Source organism: Panthera leo, chromosome E1, assembly GCF_018350215.1.
Source record: "Panthera leo isolate Ple1 chromosome E1, P.leo_Ple1_pat1.1, whole genome shotgun sequence".
Lineage (NCBI taxonomy): Eukaryota > Metazoa > Chordata > Mammalia > Carnivora > Felidae > Panthera > Panthera leo.
This window is the reverse complement of record NC_056692.1, coordinates 55,659,749-55,685,784: the sequence shown is the minus strand read 5'-3', so window position 1 is coordinate 55,685,784 and position 26,036 is coordinate 55,659,749. Positions and strand designations below refer to the sequence as shown.

The 26,036-nt window shown below is 59.1% G+C and overlaps 1 protein-coding gene across 1 annotated transcript in view; it reads right to left on the bottom strand.

The window, feature by feature from the left end:
- ITGB4 (integrin subunit beta 4) overlaps positions 1–26,036 on the bottom strand; it is a 29,611-nt gene that overhangs the window by 777 nt on the left and 2,798 nt on the right. Inside the window, exons 2-39 of the mRNA XM_042915518.1 lie at positions 25,715–25,803; positions 24,758–24,840; positions 24,414–24,515; positions 24,056–24,260; positions 23,383–23,479; positions 23,035–23,206; positions 21,748–22,011; positions 21,319–21,408; positions 20,884–21,006; positions 20,137–20,301; positions 19,872–19,948; positions 19,075–19,277; positions 17,193–17,296; positions 16,974–17,072; positions 16,742–16,871; positions 16,020–16,142; positions 15,818–15,924; positions 14,644–14,677; positions 14,275–14,466; positions 13,886–13,989; positions 13,529–13,587; positions 13,367–13,390; positions 12,547–12,695; positions 12,272–12,451; positions 11,329–11,477; positions 8,616–8,820; positions 7,622–7,779; positions 7,048–7,228; positions 6,770–6,907; positions 4,720–4,902; positions 4,498–4,629; positions 3,055–3,273; positions 2,187–2,432; positions 1,879–2,037; positions 1,304–1,453; positions 498–686; positions 258–413; positions 10–174 (exon numbers count right to left, since the gene is read on the bottom strand). Of these exons, the coding sequence (XP_042771452.1) occupies positions 10–174; positions 258–413; positions 498–686; positions 1,304–1,453; positions 1,879–2,037; positions 2,187–2,432; positions 3,055–3,273; positions 4,498–4,629; positions 4,720–4,902; positions 6,770–6,907; positions 7,048–7,228; positions 7,622–7,779; positions 8,616–8,820; positions 11,329–11,477; positions 12,272–12,451; positions 12,547–12,695; positions 13,367–13,390; positions 13,529–13,587; positions 13,886–13,989; positions 14,275–14,466; positions 14,644–14,677; positions 15,818–15,924; positions 16,020–16,142; positions 16,742–16,871; positions 16,974–17,072; positions 17,193–17,296; positions 19,075–19,277; positions 19,872–19,948; positions 20,137–20,301; positions 20,884–21,006; positions 21,319–21,408; positions 21,748–22,011; positions 23,035–23,206; positions 23,383–23,479; positions 24,056–24,260; positions 24,414–24,515; positions 24,758–24,840; positions 25,715–25,793 (5,395 nt within the window). The 5' untranslated portion in view covers positions 25,794–25,803. The remainder of the gene's footprint in view (positions 1–9; positions 175–257; positions 414–497; positions 687–1,303; positions 1,454–1,878; positions 2,038–2,186; positions 2,433–3,054; positions 3,274–4,497; positions 4,630–4,719; positions 4,903–6,769; positions 6,908–7,047; positions 7,229–7,621; positions 7,780–8,615; positions 8,821–11,328; positions 11,478–12,271; positions 12,452–12,546; positions 12,696–13,366; positions 13,391–13,528; positions 13,588–13,885; positions 13,990–14,274; positions 14,467–14,643; positions 14,678–15,817; positions 15,925–16,019; positions 16,143–16,741; positions 16,872–16,973; positions 17,073–17,192; positions 17,297–19,074; positions 19,278–19,871; positions 19,949–20,136; positions 20,302–20,883; positions 21,007–21,318; positions 21,409–21,747; positions 22,012–23,034; positions 23,207–23,382; positions 23,480–24,055; positions 24,261–24,413; positions 24,516–24,757; positions 24,841–25,714; positions 25,804–26,036) is intronic.

The window sequence follows — 26,036 nt, the reverse complement described above, 5'->3', positions numbered from 1 at the left end:
CCACCTCACCTCCGTCCTGGGACTCGATGGTGATGATACCCTCACGCTCCGGCCCATAGCCTTGGGTGGTCTTGGCCTGCACCTTGAACTTGTAGGGCACGTTCTCACTGAGGCCCGGCACCGTCAGCCGGCTCTCAGGGCTGTCGCCATCCACCAGGAACGTGGTGGCTGGCTCTGGGCAGGGAAGATGCCTTTAGCCTCTGTGGCTCCCTCTCCACCCCTCCCCTGGCCACCCCTGAGGTGGGGACGGGCAGCACCTCCTCCATGGGCCATCTCACAGGTCACCAGGTAGCCGAGGATATCCCCATCGGGCCTGCGTGGCCGTTCCCAGCTCAACTGCAGCGAGTCTGGGCTCAGGGCAGTAAACACCAGCGGGCCCGGGGCACTGGGTGTGCTCAAAGTGAAGGTGGAGCCTGGGGGCAGCAGAGCAAGACTGTCAGCGTGTGGGTGGCTAGGGGACGTCACGGGGGCAGCCACGGGCTGGGGAGTCAACTCACCTGGCAGGGGGCAGAGTGGGCTCTGGGGGTGCACCTGCGACTCAATGGTGATGACACCCTCACGCTCTGGGCCCCAGCCTTCCTGACTCTGGGCCCGCACACGGAACACATAGGAGTGGTTGGGCAGAAGGTCTTCCACCACCACCGAAGTCTGGCTGGGGCTAGGGATGTTGAGCCGATGCAGCTCCCCTGGGGAGGGCGGACCGGGGGTCAGTGTTACTCCTACCCCTGGCCTGATCCCACCCCTGCCCTAGGCTGCCACTGATCATCCCACCCAGGATTCAGGATTCGCTGCGGTTTGGGTACAGGTGGGGATCAGCCTGGTAGGGTGTGGCTGGTAGTTTAGGTGGTATGGTTTGGGTACAGGTGGGGATCAGCCTGGTAGGGTGTGGCTGGTAGTTTAGGTGGTATGCTACACGAGGGATGAGTGGAGCCTAAAATCCCACCTATGTTCTGCCTGTTTGCGGGCCCAGGTCATTGCTGCTGCGAGTTTGCCTTCCCAGGGAAGCACCACTTCCCGGTTCCCACAAAAGCATCTCGCAGGCCAGCGGAGGCCCTGGGTCTGTCCCTAGGTCAGTGAAGCCTTGTGGGGCAACGTCTCGCAGAGGGAATGACCTGGAGAGAGGCCCAGGGAGCTGGATAACTCAGAGGAGAGGAGGCAGTGACGGGCAGCGAGGAGCATGCAAGTGAGGCCCTCTCAGAACGTCTGGTGGGGATCGTTAGTGTTGAAGGGACTTGGGTGGGTTCCTGTGCAGCTGGGTGCCCGAGCCTTGCAAGCCCCCAGCCTGCCGGCAGCTGTGCCTCACCCCCGTTCAGCAGCTGGTACTCCACACTGTAGCCCTGTAAGGCCTGCTCACACTGTGGCTCCTGCCAGCTCACTTTCAGAGACGTGGGGCCCAGAGCCGAGAACACCAGGCGGGTGGGTGTGTTGGGCACACCTGCAGCCAAGCGGGAGCCTGAAGACGGGAGGCCACAGTCAGTTTCTGGCAGGGGGGTCTCTGGGCAGGAGCCCTCCCTCTGACCTCCCGCGGCTGTCTCATCTCTGCTGGCCGCTGGCCTCGCGGCTCGCTCAGCCTGCAACACCCTGTCCGGGCCACCCAGCACCTCCCTGGACAACTCAGAGAGTGGATGCGGGCCCTGCCTGTGCCTAGAGAGGGTGAGCACCAGAAGTTGGCCGCACCCCCCCCCAGCTGGTCTGGCCCCCCCCTCTTCCCCCAGCCCATCACCCCCGGAAGGGCAGAGGCTATATTAGGCATCAGCATTGATGGAGATGAAAAATGGAAGGTGAAGTGCTGGGTTTGGGCAGTGGCTGCGATGAACAGATGGGTGACAGATGGAGCGGGACGGCTGTGGAGACGCGAGATGGCCACCCCTGTACTACCTGGGCCCCGAAAGGGCGCCGCTGGCTGCCCAGCCAGGATTATAGTGTCTCGGGAGTCCCCAGAGGGAGGGAACCCTTTCATCTGAGCCCGACTCAGGGACCCGAGGGCCCAGGACAGCGGAAGCCTGCTCCTCCCCTCTTCCCAGATGGGAGGGAGGCCTAGGGCAGGACAAAACAAGAGTGAGGGCAGGAAGTGTGCGTGCTGGAGGATGGGAAGCGGGGCCCGGCCCGGCCAGTAACCCCAGCCTCCCGGAGCTGGAAGAGAGGCAGGGTCAGCGGGAGAGGCAGGGCTGGGAGCGGACACTCACTGTGGGAGGACACGGAGGTGAGGGTGGAGTAGTCCCTGGGCAGCGTGGCAGAGTGGGAGTGGGAGTGTTCGGTGCGGGTCAGCGAGTGGTAGTCCCGCGTGAGGGTGGAGGATGTGCTCAGCACCCGGTGGGGCAGGCGTGGGCTCAGGTGGGTGCCGTAAGCGGTGTTGGCCACGGTCATCCTGTTCAGAGAGCTGGAGCTGCCTGGGAAGGCCACGTCCATCCGCCCGTTCACCACCAGGTGCTCTGTGGGAGGAGAGCAGGGTCACTCGGACAGGCCTGCGCCAGACCCAGACGCAGGCTGTGGCCCTGGGAATTCTTAGGATTGCCTACCCTCTGAGGGGAGGGGGGGGGGGCGCTTGGCATAAAGAAAACCAGCCTCTCTTGGCCCACCAGGGAAAGCAGCTCAGTGTTCCCGGCAGAGTCCAAGGGGCCACACAGGCTTCTGCAGCCCATGTCTGTCAGTCCTGCAGGATGCCAGTGTAGACCGTGTGAGCACCGCTGACCCCAGCTGGGAGACCTACTGCCCTTGCCGTCAGCCCTGCCTGGGGGAGAGCCCAGATGCCTGCCCTCGTGTCCCTTGAGACCTCTGGGGGGGTCTCCTTGGGTACTAGCGCCTGCCCCTGGGCACGACCAACTTCTGAAGTTGCAGGCTCCTGCGGGCAGTCCTGCTTTGAGGAGATCACGAATGCCTGGCCCGGGGGTCCCTCGGCTCTGGGGGTCCGCCTCCGCGCCGTAGCACCTCCCCAGGTTGGGCAGGGGGCCATTAGTGGGCAGCCTGAGCACAGGGGGCTCAGGCTGGACGCAGGCGGCAAACGAGCGCGCCTGGCTGGGTGCGGGGTCGGGGCGCGCCGGGCAAGCCCGTCACCTCCGGGGGGCCTGGGTGTGGCGCCGCGGGCTAGGCCGCCACCCTCCCCGCCCGCGCCCCCGTCCGCGCTGTCTTCCGGGGGGCCGCGGGGCGGCTCGCCGTCGGAGGAGCGCCCGCTGCTGGCCGACAGGCGCGGGATGAGCTCCGGGGGCAGCCGCCACGTGACGCGCCGCAGGTCCAGCTCCTCCCCCAGCAGGGGCTCGAACTTCCAGCTGCCGCCTTGGGAACAACGAAGGGCCGCGTTGGCACCGCCGGCGGGCGCGGGCGGCTCCGGGAGGGGGCGCGGCGGGGCGGAGGCCAGCGACGTGAGCCCGTCCTCGGCTCTCCGGAATCCAAGTGTGTCGGGGCGGGGCGGGGGTGGGCGGGGGGTGGGGTGAGGTTGGTCTCGGAGCAGGCGACAGGCGGGCCCCTCGGCCCGCACGACGGAAGAGGAGGCCTTCCGTGTGCGCCAGAGCTGGCAGGGCTGCAGCTGGGGAGGACAGGCCCCAGGGGTAGCCCTGGCTCTGGCACCAGCTGCGAGGCCTCTTGGTCTGAGCCTCGGTTTCCCATCTGTACACTGGAGAGAATAATCTCTCCCCTGCCTGCCTCCCAGGGACAGTTCCAGAAGCCACAGAGTGCGTCACAGATAGTGTTAACAGCTGAGCTTTCTCTCATACCCTCAAAACCCCCGCGACCCTTGGGCTGGGGTTCCTGAAGTCCAAGCTCAGCTCTGTCAGGGCACGTAGGTGTTCACAGGGGGCCTGAGGCTTAGGCAAGGGTGGAAGAAAGTAGAAATCCAGAGAACCTTCACTCGTGGCATTGTATGACTGGCATCCTATTTTACAGATCAGAAAACTGAGGCACAGAGAGGGCGAGCAGTTCATCTGATGTCCCACAGCAGAGCCAAAGCTAAAACAGAACCAGGGAGTCCAGCCAAGGACCCTTTGTACCACACTGCAGGGAATCAGGAGGGAAGAGGAGCACCGGACCAGAGGACGGGACAGGGGACACTGCCTCCCTGACCCTGGGCAGGTGGCTGCTCTGAGCTTCCGGGTCATGCCTGCCTCCTCCCACATTGTCCCTGGGAGGTGGCCTGAATGTCCTGACTCCATGGCACAGCTGGTGAGCCTTCCAGAAGCAAGGCTGTGTTTCCACACTGGTCCCATGTGCATGAGCCTACATGACTCTGTGTGCATCTGCTCCCAAGCAAGTCTCTGCCTGTGCTTATACACAGATGTGCACACGACTGCATGTGGGCCACGTTGGCTTTGCCCCCTCTGTACCCAGTGCCAGTATGATGCCTGCCAGATGGTCGGCTCTGCAGATACCCACCTGGAGATGAGAGGGACTTCTGGTCTTGACCTCTAGGCCCAGTGGTCATCGGCCCCTTTGCTTTCTCTGGACACCAGTGACAGCCCCACCTCCTACCCAGAACTTCCTCTCATGGATCCCAGGCCCACTCACCGGTGTCGTCGGAGACGCTAGGCCTCTGGCTGCCAGCCGGGGAGCGCAGTACTTCGTCGCTGTACATGAGGAAGCTCTCGTAGTCTTCCCCGCACTGGGCGTCCACGATGGGGATGTCCGGGATGATGGGGACTGCAGGGGTGGGAGAGGTGAGCCAGGGACCCAGCCTCCTGTCCTCCCCTCTCCACCCTGTGCCCTGCCCCACCCCCACCCCCCACTCACTGGACATGGGCCGCTTGGGCTGGGTGGCCAGGTTGATGATGGCCTCCCGCTCGGGCCCCCAGCCTGCCCCGTTGCGCGCCTTCACTGTGTAGCGGTATGGCTGGGACTCCCGCAGGTTCTCAATGAGCAGCATCCGCCTCTTAGGAGTGTCCACCAACACCTTCTTCATGGGCCCGATGGGTCCTGGGGCAGGGAGAGTGCCTCAGAGGGGTCCTTCTACGTTCCTGCCTGGCCCAGCCCCGCCTCTGATGTAACAGCACCGCTGCGTGGTCTCTGAATTGCACGGAGAGGGCGCAGGGGACAAGGCAGAGAGCAAGCAGCTATTGGAACTCCTGTGTCGTGCCGCGCCCTGAGAACCTGGGTGTGCCTCATTTAAGGAAGGGTCACCAACTCTCCGAAGGGCTGGCTCATCCTTAAGTGGCAAAGCCAGGACTAGACTCAAGGTGGCCCCACTGTGACCTCTACGGATTGGTAAACGGTCCTGTGTCCACCTGAGGCACACTCCGGCCGTGAGGGTGCCTCTGTCTCATTGTCCACACGACCAGACCCCAAGTGCTCTGTTGAGGAAGTGAAAGTGGAGATATCCAGACACCCACCCCAGCTGCCCTGTGGTCACAGGAGCAAGGACTGGAATAGAGGGGTGGGCTCGGGGAAGCTGCACCTCCGGGCAGGCTGAGGCTTCGGAGAGCTAAGGGGTGGGGAGAAGGGTGGAGAAGAGGGCCAGCAGTGACAGGTGAGCAGAGAGCAGAGGCCAGGCAGCTCTCCTCCACTCACACCTAGAAGGGCAGACACGCAGCCCTGGGAGAAAGTGACCCTCGTTGCTCTGAGCAAGTGACGGCACCTGGGCCCAGGCACAGCAAGAAGTGCCCTGCCATGCTCGAAGGCTTCTGGGAAACCAGAGAAGGCCCAGAAGGATGGAGGCCAGAAAAGGTCCCAGTTTCCAAAGAGGTCCAAAGGAGGGTTCTGGAAAGTGCTACCTGATAAGCTTGATGTCTACCCCCAGCCAACCACTGTGCTTAAAAAGAATTGATTGGTGGAGGCCCATCAGCCTGGGGGAGGTCTCTAGCTGCCAAGGTGGGCACTGTTCTCCGCCCACCCCTCACATCTCTTTCAGCTAGTGGGAACAGGGGAGAGGGACACCCACCAAAGTGCTGATGCCCTCAGCCAGAAGGGCCATCCAGCACATTCCAGGACACAGCTGAGACCTCAGCAGACTGAAGCCATGCCTGAAACCATCAGGGATGAACTTTGGACAGGGTACGTATCATTCCTGGGATGAAAGGCGGGATCAGAGGAGACTTCCTAACAGTGGTCCATGGGCAGACTAGGTGTTATAAACCTGGAACAGGCCAAAGGTGTGATGTAGCTGCTGAGGTTGCATGTGGTCTGCTTGGCTGGTAAAGAGCCGCGAGCCTGATGTCTAGAATAATCTTGGGGCCCTCTGCCCTTTTGGGCCATCCCCAAAGCGCTGCGCCTGACCCACGTTAAGGTCCATGGGTCATATGGGGTGGTGAGCTCTGCAACCCTGGGACGGAGCAAGCAGCAGTGAGGGCACAAGGAGGAGGTCCCTGCACCAGGCGGCAGGTGGAACCGATGTCCCTCACTTCCTCATCTTGGCCATTGGCAAGGGGTGCCCACCCTTCCCTCCCTTCCAGGACTGGGAAGAAATAACAGTGCTGCCGCGCACTCCGGCCTTGGGCTGTTATTTGAGATGTACTTAAAAAAAAAATGGTTTCTCTGAAATTCAGGGCATCCTCTATTTGCTAATCCTACCAACTCTACTTTGGCCCTACAAGAACCGCGTGAGAGTGAGCCGTGCGGGTTTGCTGTATGGGAAGCCTTCTCATGCCTTCTATCCCCACCTGCCCTGTGAGCTTCTGGGCTTGGTCTCGGGATGCAACCAGCCCCAACCTGACCACAAACCTGATGATGCCTCGGGCAACCAGACCTATGGGACACATCCACCAACCGGGACGATGTGACCTTCCTCCTGCGCTTTGCTCCCTCCCCTTCCTGCTGTCCTAGGGGCAGGAGGGGCCCACGTCCTTACGGTTGTCCTCGTTGACCAAGCCGTAGCAGACCTCGTAGGCCGTGATCTCTCCGTTGGTCTCAGCTGGCTCAGCCCAGCTCAGCTGGGTCACCGTGGAGGAGACGACATTGAAGGCCAGACGCCCCGGCTCACTGGGTACTAGGGAAGGAGGGGGGGCAGTGCAGGAAGAAAGCTGTCAGCAGCAGCAGGTGGAGGGCAGGGTTCCGGGAGTAGAGCGGGCAGAGCTGGGCACGGGGGCATCAGGGTGGTTCCGGGACAGACGTGTGGTGAGGCCTCACCTTCCTGTTGGGTGCGGCAGGACACCAGGGAGCTGTAGGGACCCTCGCCCTGTGCCCCGTAGGCGCACACCTTCATCTCATAGTCGCAGTATGGGTACAGGTTCGTGAGCTCCACCGAGGGCACCTTGCTGTCGAGCAGATGGGCCTCAGACTCTGAGTCACCCTGGATCCAGTACTTCACCTGCTCCCAGGGGAGGAACTGGTCAGCGGGAGGCGTCAAGTGCCAGAGCTGCTCGTTGACGTCCTGCCCTTACTGTCCCCTTTGCACCGATGAGACACGGAGGGGTTGGTGACCTGCCAGGTTCACACAGCAGGGCTGGGGCAGAACTCAGGTGTCTTCTGGGTGGGGGGAGGGGCCGCATTCCAGGAAGGAGGGCAAATGTCTGAAAACTTCAGGGACGGGCCTTCGCTCTTCCCCGGGCAGATGGGGGTTCCCCCTGTCCACTTGTGCTTGGCTCCCCAGGGCCAAGCGTGCCCTCTCTGCCCCCTCGGGGGCTCTTTGGCTTCAGGTGGCCCGTCTCCCCAGTGGGTACCAGCCCTCCGCGTCCACCTCCCTCCTTGCCTCCCACCTTACCCTGTACCCCGTCGGCTTGCCCGGAGGGGGCAGCCAGTTGAAGTGGATCTTTCGGGACCCGGCGGCCTTGGCATTGGGGTTCTGTGGGGCACCCAGGTCACCAGGGTGAGGTGGAAATGATGACAGCGTCGGGCTTGTGAAGTTCCGGTCCAGTTCATCTGCAGTGGGCCGAGTCAGCGCGGGGCAGACAGCTCAGACACCCCCTCTTTGAGTGAAGCAGGAATCCACCCTCACCACCAGGGGGCTCCAGAGACTCAGTTGCCAACTCTTCCCCGCCTCAACTGACCGCTGACAACTGACAGCACTCAGCACCCAGGACTCTGGGGGGACTGGTGCCCCCACTGGTGCTACAGAGGGCATCCTGCCCTCCTGGTGGAGGACCCGGAGGCAGGGGGTGTCTGGAGGAATGAGAAGGAGGAGGGAGATCGTCTGCCCTTCTTTCTCCCTTGGCAGCCAAAGGAATGTTCCAGGTCAGAACGTTTGTTTCTATACCCCCTTCCCCAGCGTGCTCCCCACTCTACTCTGAGAATGCCCCCTCCTCTCCTATCTTCCAGGCAAGGCTTCTCTGGGGTGGGCTCATAGACACCACCATACTGGAGGTTAAGGACCCGTGAGAACTGTTTCACCCCTCTAGGAAACACCTGCATTTTAGTTGGAACTGAAGCTGAAATCAAAGGGCTAAGACCTAACGGTGGGGTTCATGGCGCCGCCAGCAGGCTGGGTAGCCACAGCGTGAAAAAAGCCACCCTCTTTGGCTGAGAGCAGGATTGCTGGATAAAATGCAGGACCCCTAGTTAAGCCAGAATTTAAGATGAACAACAAATAGGATAAGTATATCCCACTGAGGTGTGGGACATACTTACACAAAACTTGTTCTTCGTTTATCTGAAATCCAAATTTAACAGGGAATCCTATATTTTATTTGCCCACACTGCAGCCTTAGTGGAGAGGCCCCCAGCCCTCCCTCCCCACCTGCTTAAGGGGCTCTGCCTACCTCGGTCTCCAATGACGACGGTGGCTGAGTGGGGCTGGCCCAGGCGGGCCCCAAACTTGGGGTTGCTGAGTTGAATGTGGAAGCGGCGGGTCTGGCGGCCCCGCAGGAGGGAGTCTATCTCCCGCGGCTCCAGGAGCTTCACCTGCAGCTCCTTCCAGGTCTCCCCAGGCTGGAACAGCAGATCCCCCTCTGCAGGGACATAGTCCTGGGAGGGAGAAGGGGTCAGGGTCAGACCGGGCCTGGAGGATGGATCATGCCACTCCACCCCAACCGCCTGGATACGGCAGAGAGCACCACACACAGACCATCCCACCTGCACACGAAATGGCTCCTGTTTCCGTAGCACCTCCCGTGCATCAAGCACTTACTAGCTCATTTGACCCTCACAGCAATGTGAGGTGAGCTATTGCTGTCCCCATTTTACAGATGAGGAACTGAGGCACACGGAGGGGTGGAGAAACTTGCCCACATTCACACAGGCAGTTGCGATAGAGCTGAGGTTTGAACCAAGGCCCAGAGATGGGGATGTATAGCAGATCCAGAAGAGTCTCACTCAAGCAGACCCCAGCCAGGGAGGGAAGAACCTGCCCCACACTGCGGCTCTGAAGTCTGGGATCCGACCAGGCCCCAGGCCCTGCCTCCTAGGGAGGGTGCCCCCATCAGCTCCAGTTTTCTTCCTTCAGGGCCCCAGGGCTCTCCCCAGCCACCCGGGGAAGTATGTCCGTGTCCACATACATGTATCGCGCTCACATGAGACCACTAGGTGGCGATGCACACTAACATTTCAAGTTCAGGCCCAGCAGGGGGCAAATTCAACAGCTTAGAAACCCAGAGACACTGCAGTCAGTGTAAGAAAAGCAGGAGTTACCCCCTAGACGACTGAGACTGAGCTGGGGGGGAACTCTTCCAAAAGTCGAAGTCACAAAAGGCAAAGCCAGGGAGTTGTCCTAGATAAAAGGACACCTAGGGCACACAACAAAATGCAATGCCAGATCCGGGATTGGTTCTTGGACTGGAGCAAAAACAAAAAAACAAAACAAAACAAAAAACCCCAAAACCGCTATAAAGGGCATTACTGGGGCATGTGAACATGGGGAGATCTGAATATGAACCAATTATTAGGTAATGCTTTTTAGAATTTATTTCGAGACAGAGAGAGAGAGAGAGTTCACCCATACAGGGGAGAGGCAGAGAGACAGGGAGAGAGAGAATCCCAAATAGGCTGTGTGCTGTCAGTGTGGAGCCTGATGCGAAGCTTGAACTTATGAACCGTGAGATCACGACCTGAACCGAAATCAAGAGTTGGATGCTTAATTAATTGACTGAGCCACCCAGGTGCCCCTATAATGTGAGGTTTCTTAAGGTTGGTAATGATGTTGTAGCTGTGTAGAATAACCTTGTTCTCAGCAGGTGCCGCCAGAAGCTTTAGGGTCTATGTGATGTCTATAACTTACTTTGTTGAGCAAACACAATGAAATGAAACACGACTCTCTCTCCCCCTGTCTTTCTACAGTTCTAGAAAAGAAATACAGATACGCATATATATCTTTAGATAGATGCATCTATTCTTATATCTATATAGAAGGAGAACAAGAAAACTATTATTAATTGGTGACTCTATGTAAAGGGTAAATGGGTGCTTGGGCACCTGGGTGGCTCAGTCGGTTAAGCCTCTGACTTCAGCTCAGGTCATCATCTCACAGTTTGGGAGTTCGAGCCCCGCGTCGGGCTCTGTGCTGACAGCTCAGAGCCTGGAGCCTGCTTCAGATTCTGTGTCTCCCTCTCTCTCTCCCCCTCCCCTGCTCACATTCCGTCTCTCTCTCTCTCTCTCTCAAAAATAAATAAACATTGAAAAAATTATTTAAGGGTAAATGGGTGTTAATGGCATTAGTCTTTTCATTTTCCTATAGGCTTGAAGTTTTTCAAAATAAAAAGTTGGGAAATAATAAAAATGTTTTAAAAAATACTTAAACACCAAAATGCCTTTATAAAAGCATAACAGGGTAGCTGGAATCCCTTATATAATACGGTGTGTTCAGTAAGATTTATGGACATACAGATTCTTCTTTGGAACTTTTATCGGGGGCCCCGGAGCAGTAATGAGAACTGTTCCTTCCAATAAAAGGAAGGGAGGAACACGCCGTGGCCAGGCTGCCGGCATTCGCCGAACTGGCCTGTGGGCCCAGTGAGACTAGATCGTATGACTCCGGCTGAATTGCTGATATGAATATTTTTAGTTTGTAAATGTTGATAAATCCGAAGCACATCCAACACCTGGACGTGGCTCTTCCCTGAGACTGGGGTCCAGTGATGAAGGGGATGTGGGCTCACAGGCGTGGCAGGGGGGCAAACTGTGACAGCCTTTCTCGAGAGTCTGCCCAGGGACATGAGGCCTATGCTCCCACCTCAAGAAGCCCAAAGCCCCTGGACGTGGGCAGACGGAATCCATCTCACTACGTAGGGTTTGGCTGCCCTGGTAGATACTGGGTTGTTGGAAGGGAGATATGAATGATCCGGACATGTCCCTGGTAGCGACGAGGCCTCACCTAGGACGCTTTTGGTGAGACACATCTATTATGAGTGGCAGGAGCAGGCAGACATGTCCTTGGGAGGCTGGCCGGGGGCGCCACCAGCATCCCAGCGACTCTGGCAGCTGCCGTGAGCTCTCGCTGGGCCCCTGGGAAATGCCTTTGACCTCATGGCAGAGCCTTACCCGCTTGCCCTGTGCGGTGTTATCCTGTGTGCGGTAGGAGACTTGGGACTTGCCATTGTCCAGGATGCGCCGGACGACGGGAATGCGGGCCACTTGCTCTCCGCCGCTGACCAAGTACTCAGGCTTCTCAAATGACACTATCCCGCTGGCTGCAAGGACCCAGGCACCAGTCAGGGCGGCCTGCCCTCAGTCCTTTCGCAATACGCACCCTCTTTCTGGGCCCACCCCAGCCTCCAGGAGTCTGCCTGTCGTTCCTCACCCCACTCGAGGGAGGGGATGGAAAATTCTTCCAGAAAAGGTGGAGGGGCCGGCACAGTGTCCAGCTGATATCCTGGAAGTGTCAGGGCAGAGAAAGGAGGCCAGGTAGGGCCAGAACCAGAGATGGGGGCTTGAGACTGGGCTGGGGCAGAGCAGGACAAAGGCCTGTGGTGCAGGGGCAGGTGGGGAGGAGAGCTCGGGGACCACAACAGACCCTCTGGATGCAGAAAGGATGCTTATCAACAACTCGGGGGTCCCCAGGAGGGAAGGCGACTTGGGTGTCAGTGGTGCGATGCCTTGCTTCCCCTCTAAATAGGCTCGGGTGAAATGAACTCCCAATGCCCTTCCTGCTCTGATGTCCTGCCATCCCGGGGAGGTCCCTTCAATCTCCTACGTTCAAAGGCCACAGGGGCAAGAAGGGGAGGGATGGGGGACAATTTCAGGAGGACACGGCACCCTGTAATTACAGCAGAAGCTCCCACATTGAGCGCTTACCACCAGGCACTGTGCAACGATGCATAGCCACATACCCCTCTTGAGAGCCAGACGCCCATTTTACAGATGGAGAAACCAAGGCTCAGAGAGGTTAAGTGACTTGCCTAGGCCCCACGGCCAGGCCCCATCTGCCCTCAGATGTTAGGAGGAGCCCCCTTTATGCCCCCCTGCTCCCGCCGCCCTGACCCACCTTGCTCCTTGATGATGGTGATGTTTACCAGGCGGCGACCGAGGGTGGCAGTGCCCATGGGCACATCGATGGCTTCCACCAGCAGCTGCTTCTCATCATCGTCCTCAGGCCGGATGAAGAGGGGCACCCGCACGTCCACCAGCTCCACGCCCTCCTGGAACTCCACCATCCCCCGGGCATCTGGGTGGGAGTTGGAGGGGCAGGCAGATGTGGCTCAGGCGGCTGCCCAGGGGTGGGGGGCATAAGGAAGTGGCGCAGGGAGCCTGCCCACCTACCTTGGTCTGCAGTGAGGGTGTAGTAGCCGGGGGCCACCTTGAGCTCATGGAAGGCCCCCTGTTCCACCTGCTTCTCCGTCAGCTTCAGCAGGGCCTGCTTGGCCGCGCGAGGCGCCATCAACACCGTATCCACAATGGTGTGGTCCTGCCTGGGGTGGGGGGTGGGTAGGTGGGGACGTGTCAGGCTGGCCACGGATGCTGGCACTTGTCCCCCCAGCCCCCACCCTCCTGCCTGTCCTCTCCCCATTAAGGGACAAGACGCCTGGCAGCAAAAAGTGCCACCATGAAGTAGCCCCAGTGTTCCAGGCTGTTCGTGTGTGTTATAGAGAAAAAGAGATCTGTGATCAACTCCATTTGAGAAATAGACTTCTTCTCTGCGGGCCTTCTCAGAGCCTTTGAGGTAGTTGTATGCATAGTGAAACTGTAAGAAGGGCGTGGGGAACGAAGTCAGTGCTTCTCAAATGGATTTGATCACAGAACCATGACTTCACAGAGCATCTGGCACGCTGCCCCCCCCCCCCCACCTCACCTTGAGTCTCAGCCAAGCCACTGTGCCTCCTTGAGCCTCGGGGTCCTCATGCATGAAATGGGGCTACCCTGCCCACCTCATCTATGAAATGGGGCCCTTCCCTAAACCCTCCCAGCCACACCTCTTCAGGTGGGATTCCAGCAATAGATGCCGTACAAAAAAGACGCTAAGGGTAAGGGTGCTGAGGTCAAACTGCCTGGGTTCAAATCCTGGCTCTGTCTCTTAGTAACTAGGTAATCTTGGGCAAGATACTTGACCTAGGGCTGCCCCACCCGTGTGCCTTCAACTCACTTTTTCCCGGCGTTGGGCTGCTGCCTGTGGGGGGACAAAGAAGGGAGCATGAGCCACACAGTCTCTGGGATAGAAGCATGGACCTGCTTGTGGGGGGGGGGGGCCCTAGAGTGGGTAGTGGGGGCAGCTCCCGCCCCTGCCCCCCAGGCACCCAGGACCCACCGGAATTTAGTCTGCTGGAGCTTGTGTGCACCTGTGATCTGTCTGTACACCTCATTCAGCTGCCAGGCAAGGAAAGGCGTGAGGCTGGCACCCTGGGTAAGCCTCTCTACCCAGAGCCACCCAGACCCAGAGGATATGGTTGGCTGGGACATGCACATGGCCATGTGCATTGCCTTGTCCCCTTCCGGAAACATTCACAGGACAACCCCACACCAGGCACATGTCCAAGGAAGCCCCTCTTTCCTACTCGGAAAAATCCACGTTCCGCAGCTGCTTTCTCCTTGCTCTTCCCCTACCTGGATCACACCCATGCCCAGGGATGCCGGGGGCCCCAGGGTCAGCTTCTTTGGCCCTTACATTCTCCTCCACCTCCTGGCGCAGCTGGTCACACTCTCGAGTGTCAGGTTTCAACAGGTTCTCAGTGCAAAGGCGGGCGAGGCGCAGGGACAGCCCATAGGGCACTAGGGCAGGCAGGGATGGGGGTCATCAGCCTCCGGCACACCAGACACTCTAGAAGCCCCCCCCAAGACCCATGCTCGGATGGTGGCAGGGGCGGGGCAACTTGCTGGCCGAGACCCTGAGGCCTGTAGCACCATCAGGAAGGGCCGAAGGTGGCCAAGCCTGTGCCTGCCCCCAACGCCCAGAGAAAACAGGAATGGTGTGATTTGAACCCAGGACCAGCGGTGCATGTGCCCCAGGCCCCATGGGCGCTCCCAGGAGCCACCGTGCCAAGCCCCAGTCCTCACCCAGCTCCATGGGGTTGGTGCTGGAGGCATGGGTGGCAAAGCCAGGCCGCTGCACGTTGTTGGTGATCTTCCATCGGACCATGTCACGTCCCTTGAGGTTCCCACTGCGTAGCATGGGCGTGTCCAGGTGGTCTGAGGCCATCAGGTTCTCCCGCAACATGTAGTGGTCTTCCTTGAAGCCCACCATGTGCCCTGCGTGACAGGGTCCTCAGCATGGGGCCCCACCCCGGGCCCTCCCAGCCACACCCCCTCAGGGTGGGACCCTAGGCCTCCTGCTTCCGTTCCACACACACCCCTGCTTCTCCTCCACCCCATCTGGGGGAATGAGCGGTCAGAGCCGTTGCCACCCCGCACATGCTGGGCCCGTACCTCGGTTGCAACAAGGGAGAAGTGCCAGGCAAGCCTAGGAGATAAGGTGGGCGGGGATGAGGGCTGGGACAACTGCCCCAGCCCAGGTAAGCCCCTCCGGCCACCTGCCACCCGCCCCCTTCCCCCCTTCCCCCCTTCCCCCCTTCCCCCCCCCACGCCAATGGTCCAGAGCGGCAACACTGCCTTCCCCAGACACCAAGGTATCAAGGAAGTTGAAGGGATCTAGGTGTGGACCACATATGGTGAGTACAGAGGTTGGTGGGGGCAGAGGGTTCCCAAAGTTTGTACCATGGGACCCTGGTCCTGCCAGATGCTCTGTAAAGTAATGGTTCTGTGATCAAACCCATTTGAGAAGCACTGACTTCATTCCCTGTGCCCTTCTTACAGTTTCACTATGCATACAACTACATCAAAGGCTCTGAGAAGTCCCGCAGAGAAGCCTGTTTCTCAAATGTATTTGACTACAGACCTCTTTTTCTCTGTAACACACACTAATAATAGCCCTTAACACTGGCATTACTACGCAGTTTCTCTTCTGCCACGACAATTCAGCATTCCATGCCAGACCATCCCCCATGATTTCCTGCCTCTCATCTTTCCTTCCCAGTGAGACTACCAGCTCCTGGTGGGCAAGGTCTTTCTTCTCTCTGTTGGCTCCCATGGCCCTTTGCATGTGCCTGACCTGAGGGCAGGTGGTCTCAGGTATAGGCCACTGATGATTGGCAGAGGCGAAGGGCTGGGGTAGGAAGGGCACTAGAGCTGGACAGAAGACATGGCTTCACCTGGCCTCTCCGCGTATGAGGACCTTGGTGGGGGTGTGGGGACCCTGGTGAGATTTGGGGACCTGGTGGGAGATGGGCCCCTGGTGGGAGTTGGGGACCCTGAGGGGGCTGGGGATCCTGGTAGGAGGCGGGGACCTGGTGGGGGCTGGGGACCTGGTAGGAGGTGGGGACCTGGTAGGAGGGGGGGACCTGGTGGGGGTGGGGACCCGGGGAGGGTGGGGACCTGGGGGAGGATGGGGATCGGTGGGGGTGAGGACCTGGAAGGGGTGGGGACCTGGCGGAGGTGAGGACCTGAGAGGAAGTGGGGCCTGGTGGGAATTGGGGCCCTGGGGGGGGTGGGGCCCTGGGGGGGTGAGGACCTGGGGTGGGTGGGGACCTGGGGAAGCTCCCACCTTGCAGCAGGCACAGTATTTCCAGCAGAGCAACAGCAGCAGTGCCAGCAGCAGCAGGAGGAAGATGAGCAGAGGGATGAGCCACCAGAAGGAGCCGGGCGGGCAGTCTACGGAGGAAGGGGAGGGAGAAAAGGAGGGAGGCGATGCCCATTTTTCCACCAGGGTCTGCCAGGCTGCCCATCTGCCCCGTCCGTCGGCTCACCCTTCTTCCTGTGCACCAGGACAGTGCTGTTGGGCCCAGGGGTGCCGTCACCCTCCACTGTGTAGCTGTATGTGCAGTCATCGTCCTCATCCCGGAAGGAGCAGTGCTCCAGCACCTCGCCTCCTGCACCCACACATGGTCAGCAGGGCACCCTGCGCCTGGGAGGTGTCCCCTCCTCTGGGGCCCACAGGCGCCTCCCTGGGGGAGGACACAAGTACCCTGGCACAGGGCCAGGGTGAGGTGGGAAGCTGCCCTGTCCCTGCCCAGGAGCATCAAAGGCTGCACCTCTGTGCACCCCATCCCGGGTGCACTCAGGAACTTGGCTCCTAGGACATTTATCTGACCTAAAGGAGAGAAGGCTGTGTGCCCTCATGGCCCCATTATGTGCCCCTAATGTGTTCATATCCCTGCCCAGCTATCTACCCCCTGGCCAAGCCAGGTGCCCCCTCCCCAGACTCTTTGGTCCCAACTCAGCTGTGCCTCCTGCCTGGGTCTCTGTGTCCTGGCCAGACCGTGTGCCCGTGCCCGGGTCTGTGTGCCCTGTCTGGGTTCTGGGACCTCTCCCAGGTCTAGAACCCCTCCCTCCGGCCTGCATGACCTCGACATGGAGTATCAGCCCTCTGCCCAGCTCTATAGTCCTGCTGCAGTGACACCCCCTTCCCCATCAGAGGCCCTCTGCCTAGGTTCTTAGCACCCCCCGTCCTCAGCGGGGTGCCTCACACCTTTCTTAAGCTCGTCCACCATCTTGATCTTGAAGTTGCACCCCTCACACATGCGCCCCTTCTTCTCCCCGGTGCCCCAGGCTTGGCACTGGACACAGGAGCGCAGTTCCTCACAGAGGCCCAGGCGGATCTGGGTGGGAGAGGAGGGGAAACCAGGACTGTGTTGGGTGGCTGTCCGCTCTGCCCTGGGCCTGGGGTTCCCACGCCCACAGCCCAGTGATCTTGGTCTCACCGCCGAGTAGTTGATCTCACAGATGGTGTCCGTGTAGAGTGACTGCTGGTTGCAGTGGCAGCGGCCACACTCGCAGTAGCCACGGCCATTACAGATGCCCTAGGGCAGGAGGAGGCACCAGTGAGCCACCAGTAACCCCAGCCCTGCCTGAAAGGGTGGGTGGTCCTGGCTAGGGTCCCTTCTACCACCCGGCACTGCCTTCCTCGTGCCCAGGCCTACCCCGTTGCTGTCAATGCAGGTGGCATTGCTGAGAGGGCAGTCACAGCTCAAGCCTGTCCAGCCAGGCTCACACACACACTGGCCCATGGAACAGCGCCCCCGGTCTGCAGAGAGGGAGAAGGACGGGAGAGGAGAGCCACATTCACTCCTGCGCCCAGGCCGCCCACATCTGCCAGGGAGGGCCTGTGGTTGCTGAGCCTGAACTAGGATTTCCCCAGCCAGGGAAAGAGCCATTTCCGCCACTTTTTGGACTCTCTTTCCCTCCGTCTCTTTCCCATTCCATTCTGCCTTCTACTTTCCACTCTGCAGCCACAGTCATTATCCTAACACACAAATCCAATCATGTGGCTCCCCGGTGTAAGAACCTCTAATGAGTTCTGGCCAAAGCAGTAAGGTAAGAAAAAGAGAGAAAACATGTAAGTGTTGGGAAGTAAGAAACAAAACTGCCATTATTGTAAGTATTAGGAACATGTCACAAAATGTCAAAAAGAATCTTCAGATAAATTATTAGATTTCATAAGTGCTTTTAGCAAAGTGGCTGGATACAAGGCCAACATGCAAATAGCTAGAAAAAGAAATCAAAATCTCGCCTTTCTTTTGCCAAAGGATAAAGTCTAAAACCCTTAGACCAGAATAAGGGTCGTGATTAATTATGGCCTGCAGGCCAAATCCAACTCATTACCTGTTTTTGCTAAAGTTTTATTGGAATACACCACATTCATTTGCTTACATATGGTCTATAGCTGCTTTCTGCTATGGTGGCAGAGCTCAGTTGTTGTGACGGGAGACCAAATGGCTCACAGAACTGAAAATATGTACTTTCTGGCCCTTTAAGAAAAAGTTGGGACTAGACCGGACTGGACCCCAAAGCCCTGCATTCTGTTCCTGCCTCCTTCTCCAGCAGCTCTCTTACATCTCTGCCTGTGCCAAATGTCTGCCTTTCTCCAGATGTACAGGGTTCTTTCACGTCTCTGAGCACACTTTGGGATGGACAGCTGAAGAGGAGAAATGGCAGACGAAAGCAAAAAGGGAGCAAAGGTAGAAAAGCAGGGGCTTGACCCCCAGTGACAAGTATACAGTTGAGGCTTAATAAGTATTTGGTGCCTATGGGGCGCCTGGGCGGCTCAGTCGGTTAAGCGTCTGACTCTTGATTTCGGCTCAGGTCATGATCTCACAGTTCGCGAGTTTGAGCCCCGCATTGGGCTCTGCGCTGATGGTGAGGGGCCTGATTGAGACTCTCTTTCTCTCTCTGCCCCTCCCTTTCTCTCTCTGTCTCATAAGAAATATATATATATGTATATGAAAAAAATATATATATATATGAAAAAAAAATATTTAGTGCCTGGATTTTCACTGATTCTTCTCCATTCAACCGCTCAACCCTATCTGTGGCCCCTATCTGGGTTCTGTGGCCCCTGCTTGGAAGCCCTGGGGGGCCATGGTGGACACGTAACTCCCGGCCCTGCCTGCTACAAATGTGCTGTCTTCCGAGACAGGAAAGACCGCCATGCCGTGTACCGCCAACCACTGAGGATTCAGCTGGATGGGACTCACCCTCATGAGATGGGAGAGTGGAGAATGGAGGTGGGCATGGGCTACAGGACCTCGGGGGAGTGGTCTTGACTATGAGTGGGATAACGCACTGGCAGGGGCCTTGGGCTTCGGGTTTGTAGAGGGGAGAGAGGTCCAGGTTGAGAGTAGCCTTGGGGGAGGCACTCAGAGAGCCCGGAGGGGGGGCTGCCTCTAAACTTGGGGATTCAGACTCCTGGCCTGGCCCTCCCACCTGGGTCTGGATGGGAGAGCCAGTCGGGGGCAGGCCAGGGCCCAGGCACCCAGGTCACCCTTGCTGTCCCGAACCCCCCGCCGGGGCTGCTGAGCTCACCATTGCAGAGGAACCCAGAGGCACGGGGGCACTGGAAGTTGTCATACTCGCAAAACGGACCCTCATAGCGGCCTTCACCGTAGCACACGCAGTGGCTGCACTGGCACTCGCCACGCCCAGAGCACGGCTTGTCCTCGCCCTCGCGAAGACAGGGCTTTATGTCACTCAGCGAGCCGGTGGGGCAGTTGCAGGTGTTGCCGCTCCTAAGGAAGGAGTCAGTCACTTCCCCACAGCCCTGGAGGAGGGAGGGCTGGGGCTTTTACCCCCCCCTCCCCCCCCATTTTACAGATGAGGAAACTGACGCCCTAAGAGTCGCACAGACAGCAGCGCCTCAGCTGAGACTCAAATGTCAGTCTCAATCCCTCCCAGTGTCCCTTCCTCGAGTCACGATGGACATGTTCAGTGTCTTGAAGCCTTAAAAGCCCTCACTACCCCTTATTTAGGAGCTCGTTTCTGATTAGGTAATGCGTAATGCTCGTTTCTGATTAGGTAATTAGGTAATTAGGTAATGGTTCAGAATACTAAAGGCACAAAGTGTCCCCCTCGTGTCTGTCCCCCAACATCCAGTCCCCACGCCCTGCCGGCCACCACCGTCCTGATTCTTGCATCTTTTCCCAAAGACGTCCTTTGTATCTATGCATTTTGAAGGGCTTTGGACTGAATCCACTTCACAACCGGGCCTGCCCCTGCCCCACCATCCCACCTTCTTCATCCGGGCATGCACGGCGTGTCCCCCCCATCAGAGCCTTGCAGCGGCCAGGGCATCCCGGGTGCCATCTTGGCTCCCACACACTCACCAGCCCTCATGGCACACACAGTGTCCACACATGAAGTCTCCGTGGTAGCTGCAGTGAGCTGAACGCACTTCTTTTTGCTGGAACGAGATTGTGGCAAGGCGTGACAGCGCCACTGGGGAAACAGGGCCACTAGACGCTTCTGCTGCCTCTGCCCCTCAGGGCGCCCCGCAAGGCAGCTATGGCCACCGGACGCTCTGCTTCGTTCCTCAGGGCCCCACGGCAGTCGGCCAGCGCTCCCCTCCCGCCGGGTGGGGCCACATCGTACCAGCTCACAGGGGCACACATCACAGATGATGCCCACATCCATCCTGAGGCCATCCGAGAAGGAGGGCTTGAGATGGATGTTGCCCTTCTGGTCCTCTTCTCCCAGCTGGCACACGTGGGTCCCATCCAGCTCCTCCACAGCCCGCAGCTGCACCTGGTAGGTGCCCTGCAAAGACCCCACCGTGAGCCAGAGGAGACGCGGCTGGACAAGCAGGGAGTGGCTGTGCCAAGATTCTTAGCCCTCAGGTTTCAGGGATGTGCCTGGATCCTTGGTACCCAGCTCCCTGCTGCCCCTCCTCACGACTAAAAACCTGCTCCTTCTAGGCACAGTCGGGACAACAACAGCACCAAAGATGACAAGAGGCACAGATGGCCCGCTCACTCATCTGACCAACGCTCTGAGCTCTCAGTACTGACTAATCCTGACTGCGCAGATGGGGACGGGCTGAGGAAGGTGCCAAAGTCATCCGAGTGGCTGACTCAGGGGACTTCGAACCTAGGCCTGTCCGATTCTGAAGGCCACGCTCTTTTTCTTTTATTATTAAAAAACTTTTTTTTTTTTTTTTTTAACTCAGTAATCTTTATGCCCAACGTGGGGCTCAAACTCATGACCCCGCACGCTCCACCGACCGAGCCAGCAAGGCGCTCCTGTACGTTACGCCCTTGACCTCTGCTCAGGCAGACCACCCCCTCCAGGACGGGTCCCTGTGCCCACCCTCCCCTGCCCCGAAGCCCCACAGAGGCGTACCACTTTCCCCCGCTGGATGTGAAAGGACCCAGTATTCGTCTTTTCGAACATCTCGGAGGTGACCTCTGTCCGCAGGCCCCGGGGGCTTTCCAGGGCCCGGATGTCCAGGTCGGAGCGAATGCGCTAAAGGAGGGGCAAGCAATCAATGGTCTGGGTGGGGGACCCTGGGCTCGCCCACTCTGGAAGGCCTGGCCGAGCTCCACCCACCGTGCATGGAGGACTGAGGTGGAAGAGAGGGTGCTCCGGGTGTCAGAGCCCTCAGGAACCTGGGGCCGGGCTAAGGCGGGCTCCTCGGCGTCCTCAGGGAACAGCAGAGACCCCTCCTCCCTGGCCTGTCCTGTTCCTCAGCTTTTCCTTGGGACATCCATTGCCCATTCTGCCCCTCTCCAGCCCTGCCCCAGAAGGACTCAGACTGGAGCCCACACTGCCCCTCACTTGAAAGGCTTCCTGCAGCAGGTCCACGATGTTGGAGGAGTCCTCCTGGAGCACCCCCAGCGAGGAGACCGGGAAGTACGTCCGCAGCCTCTGTGGGAGACAACGCCAGCCCGGGGCTCAGCCCTCAGCAAGTATTGGCTCATTGCATCTGGACGACAGCTTTGGGGTTATCCTCACCTTGCAGATGGGGAAACCAAGGCCTGGTGTATTCTAGAGCCTGCCCTCCCCACCCCTACCTGTTTGGGAGTTGGGTTGGCGGGTGGGCACGGGACCTCCCATTTCCATCAGGACGCATTTGGCCCTTTGGGAGGGGCAAAAGTTTCGGGAAGGAAGGAGGACAAGGGGGGAGGGAGGGGAGGGAATGTTTGAGAAGTTCTGTGGACCCCCCTCCCGCCCCCCCTCTTGCCCAGTGAGGCCTCGGCCCCGCACCTCGTAATAGCTGTAGGAGTAGTTGGTGACGGCGAAGATGGGGATAATGTTGTGTTTGGCAAGCAGGCGCACCAGGGTGGGCACTGACGGGTAGTCCTGCGTCCTGTACTGGGTATAGGTACCCGAGGCATCCAGGTGGCATGCCTCGTCATTGCGGCTCATGATGCCGGCCAGCACATTAGCACCGTCAGCCTCATAGTGGAAAGCAGACTCCGTGGAGAACACCAGCAGGTGGGTGCTGTCGGGGCGCCAGCCGATGTCCCTCTGGGAAGGACAAAGAAGGGAGGCCCTTCGAGCAGGCTGCCTATTGAAGATAATGCATTGCCGCATCATGCGTGCCTGAGAAAGTGGGTCCCGACAGGAGCTCAGCTAAACCACGGGATTCACGGCATGCCATCATCACGTGACAGACAGCACATGAGCGACGGCGGTGGGCAGCAGAAAACAGCAAGAAAGATGCAGCCAGGGTCTGTGCACACAGCGGCCACCAGGCAAGATCTGAGCCAGGTTCATCCAGCCGGCTCTCCCAGCTTCCTAACCACCAGGCGAGAAAATTTCAACTGCATCGGAAAATGTACACACGCAATATTACATGAAAAGGCCGGCTGAAATAGATGACAGCTGGGCACGGCAGTTTGTTAGAAAAATATATGGGGTGATTTGGAAAACTGTATTACAAGCAGAAATGCTCACGATAGCGTGAAGTAGAAAAAAAAAAAAAAAGAGCAAATTTCAGAATTATAAGTACAGCGACTCCAGCTGTATAAAATCAGGGAAAGGGAACAAAATACGCCGGTGAGGTATCACATGGTCGGCGGGCTGGCCAACAGTGGTGAAACTGTAGGCAATTTCTGTCCTTTGTTTCCCAAATTGTTTATAAGATGGGTGTCTTATTTTCAAGATGAAAAAAAAAAAAAATTGATATGCACATAAAAACTGCCCTCTTCAGCTTCCCAGTGCAGTTGGAGACTGTGGCTCCTGGAAGACTGGCATTCGCATGGAGATGGGTGGTAGGCTGGCTTCAGGGCACGGAAGATTCCAGAACCTCAGAACTCACGTCTGCTTCGCTGGCTGGAACAAGAGTAGGCTATGGCTGCTCAGGCCGGGGGATCTTGGATCCCGGCACATCTCCACCTGGCTTGTCATGGAGGGCCGGCCGGAGACTCTGGGCTTGTCTTCGCGCGTGGGGGTCTCCGCCTGGCACCAGAGCACGCCGGTGGGCAGCTCACGCCCTTGCAGAAGAACATGACCCTGGTCTAGGCAGGCGGCTCTCTCCCTGGCACTCACCGTGCACACGGCCGCCTGCAGGATGGCATCAAAACCTCCTTCAGGAGCGTCCAGGTTGCCCGAGATCCGCTCTTTGAGCAGTTTGTTCCTGAACTCGGCCAAGTCTTCTGTCAGGCTGATGACGTTCTTGAAGGAGAAGGGAGGGTCACTGTTGGGCCATGGCTCCTTCAGCCTGGGCAGAGGTGGAGGGAGAGAGAGACAGAGTCAGGGGCGAAGACCCCATATATCCCTGGGCCCACCCTCTCTGGAAGTGCCCGTTTGGCCTGCTTCAACCAGAACACTGGAAAGCGCCCTGGTGGAGAGGAGGCAGGCCCCGTGGCCAGGACCCCCGCCCATCCGGTCACTCACTTCTCGGGCCTCATGTCCGTCTGAGGGACGCTGACTTTGTCCACAAACTTGCCAAATCCAATAGTGTAGTCATTGGTGAGCTTCCTCAGGACCTCAGCTGGATGTCAACAGGAAAAAGAGGGGGCAGCTGAGCCCCAACACCCCCACATCAGTGCAGGGGGCCGGGCGGGGGAGGGGGCTGGCTCGGGAAGGAGGAAGAGGGGAGAACGACCCCCTGTCAATACCTTGCATGTGAACATCAGTTCATGTTCACAGTAGCCCTTGTCCCTGTTCACAGATAGGGGAGACGGGATTCGGGGGGCCCGGACTCGAGCGTGGAGCAAGCCGGAAGGGGCGGCGGGGGAACTGGACCAGTTGGCTGCGGAGCTGGGGTGAGCCTGAGCCTCACGGCCATGGGTGTGCTCCTTGTCAGGGCCAGAGGGCTCTGCTGACCCCCCACCAGCCTGAGCCTTCTGTGAAGTCCCGACTGGCTAGTGGGGTCTAGCGGCGGCCCCCGGCCCCGAGAATGGGCAAGGAGGAAATTCCTGGCGGGGGGCTCAGATGTCCTATCCTTCCTTGTGGGGTGGGAGCAGCTATCCTGAGCCCTGGCCTCCCGAGCAGGTGCCCAGCCAGCTGGGTGAGGCCGCCCTCTCTCTCCCCTGCCCCACGGTCCTCTACACTGGCCCAGCCATACCCAGCTTCTCCCCCATCTGCTTGAGGTTGTCCAGATCGTCAGACATGGAGTTAGAGAAGTCCATGAGGATGTACAGGTCCACAGGGCTCTCGCTGGGCTCGAACACAAGCAGCTGAAAGTGCTGCTCCCCGCCTGGCCGAAGCCGGACCCGTAGCCTCTGGGGCGACACCTGGCTGCGCTGCAGGGTGGTGTCGATCTGGGTCTCCTGTGTCCAGGGGAGGGGGACAGCTGGCTGGAGGGCCACTCCGGAGACCTGATGGGGAGCCTCTCAGCCCAAGCAGCAGACACAGCGGACCCCTGTGAACAGCCCGCCTCGAGCATGGAGGGCCCACCTCCCTTGAGCCCCCGCTCTGGGCACCTCTGTGATCTCGAAGCTGCTCTCCATGACCACCACGCTCTCCTGTCGGCACCCCGCAGCCAGCAGCTCTGCCTGGGTGTTGCAGCGCCGCTCCTTGAACATCTGGTCAAAGGAGATGAGGTCACGGGGGGCAGTGCCCATCCCCTGGCTGTCCCAACCCTGGATTTATCCTGACCCTTGCCTGTTCCACACCCGCCCCCGGCCTGGGGCTGGGCTGAGGGTGTGGCAAGTGTGGACTCAGCCAGAGCCCAGGGGTGGGGCCCAGCGGGGTGGGGTGCCCACTTTGGGGAACGGGGCTGGGCCGGTGCTGGGCTCAGGAGGGCAGGCGGGTGACAGCAGCTCACCTCATCGGTGCAGTAGGCACAGTCCCTGTCCACGCGGATGCACTCGGTGCAGCTCTTCACCTGGGCCTTCTTGCAGCGGTTCGCTGGAGGGCAGAGGGGAGCAGACCCGCTGAGATGAACCTCACCGGTGACCAAGCCCTTTCCCACGTGCATCCTCAATGAAGAGAGATGGGACTGTCTCTCATCTTACAGAGGAGGAAATGGAGGCCAGCCGGTAGCCGATCTGCCCACTTTAGGGCAGAGCCAGATCTCACACCTGGCAGGGACGGCCTGGCTGTCCCTCTCCAGCTCCTCCAGGGTAAAGGGGACTGTGTCTGTCTTGTTTGTCGCTGTGTCCCCCATGGCTAGCCCAAGCCTGGCACACCAGCAAATTGTTCGTAAACGAATGAAGGAAAACTGCAGAGTTTTCTCCAAGGTTATGGGCATTCCCTTGGGTTCTGTTCAGTTAAAAATCGCAGTGAGGACCTACTGTGTGCACCCAGGGCACACAGTGACTGGCCTCCTGGGATCCGGGCAAAAGTGCACTGTCAGTGTTTAACAGGGGCTCTGGGGAGGCAGGAGCCCTGCCTTGCAGCATTTGCCCATATTCCCGCCACGGTCTATTTCAGGCTATCAACACAGCCTCCTCCGACAGGCCAAATTTCATTGGTAGGAGCTGGTTCCAGACCGCAGGCACTCAGAGAGGGCAGGTGACGACTCACCAGTCCCCCTCTCCTCCCGATTCCTAAAAAGAACACCCTACAAGTGCCTCAGTTCTCTGAGTGGGCATCTTCTCTCTCTTCTAGAGCAAGTCTTCCTCCCTCCGTGTTCTGGGCCGCATGGCTCAGGCTCACTGCTCCCCAGCCCTCGAAATGGGCCATGGTTGTTCGTTGAGTGGCCAAGTGAGTGTCGGGGGGAGACAACCTTGAAAGGGATGCCCGTGCCCAGAAGGCTGCTGGAGAGGTGTGCCAGACTCACCCATTTCCCCGGGGAAGCTGACACTCAGTAGGGCTGCCAGCAGCAGCCTGGTCCATGGGCTGGGACGCAGCCCTGCCATCCTCTTCCTCCTGCGTAACAACAATAACTGACATGTGACGCTTCCGCAGCCCAGGTCGCGGCCGTCAGCTCACTGGGCTCCCGTCGGAGGTCTAGAATCCTCACTGCACCGGCGTGGAAACCGAGGCCCTGAGACCTTCAGTGATGTTAAAGGCCACTGGTCCAGGGCCCCCAACTCTTCTCTTCCACTGTCCTCTTCCTTGCCATCCCTGGAGTGACCAGATGGCCTGCAGGCCTGCACCCT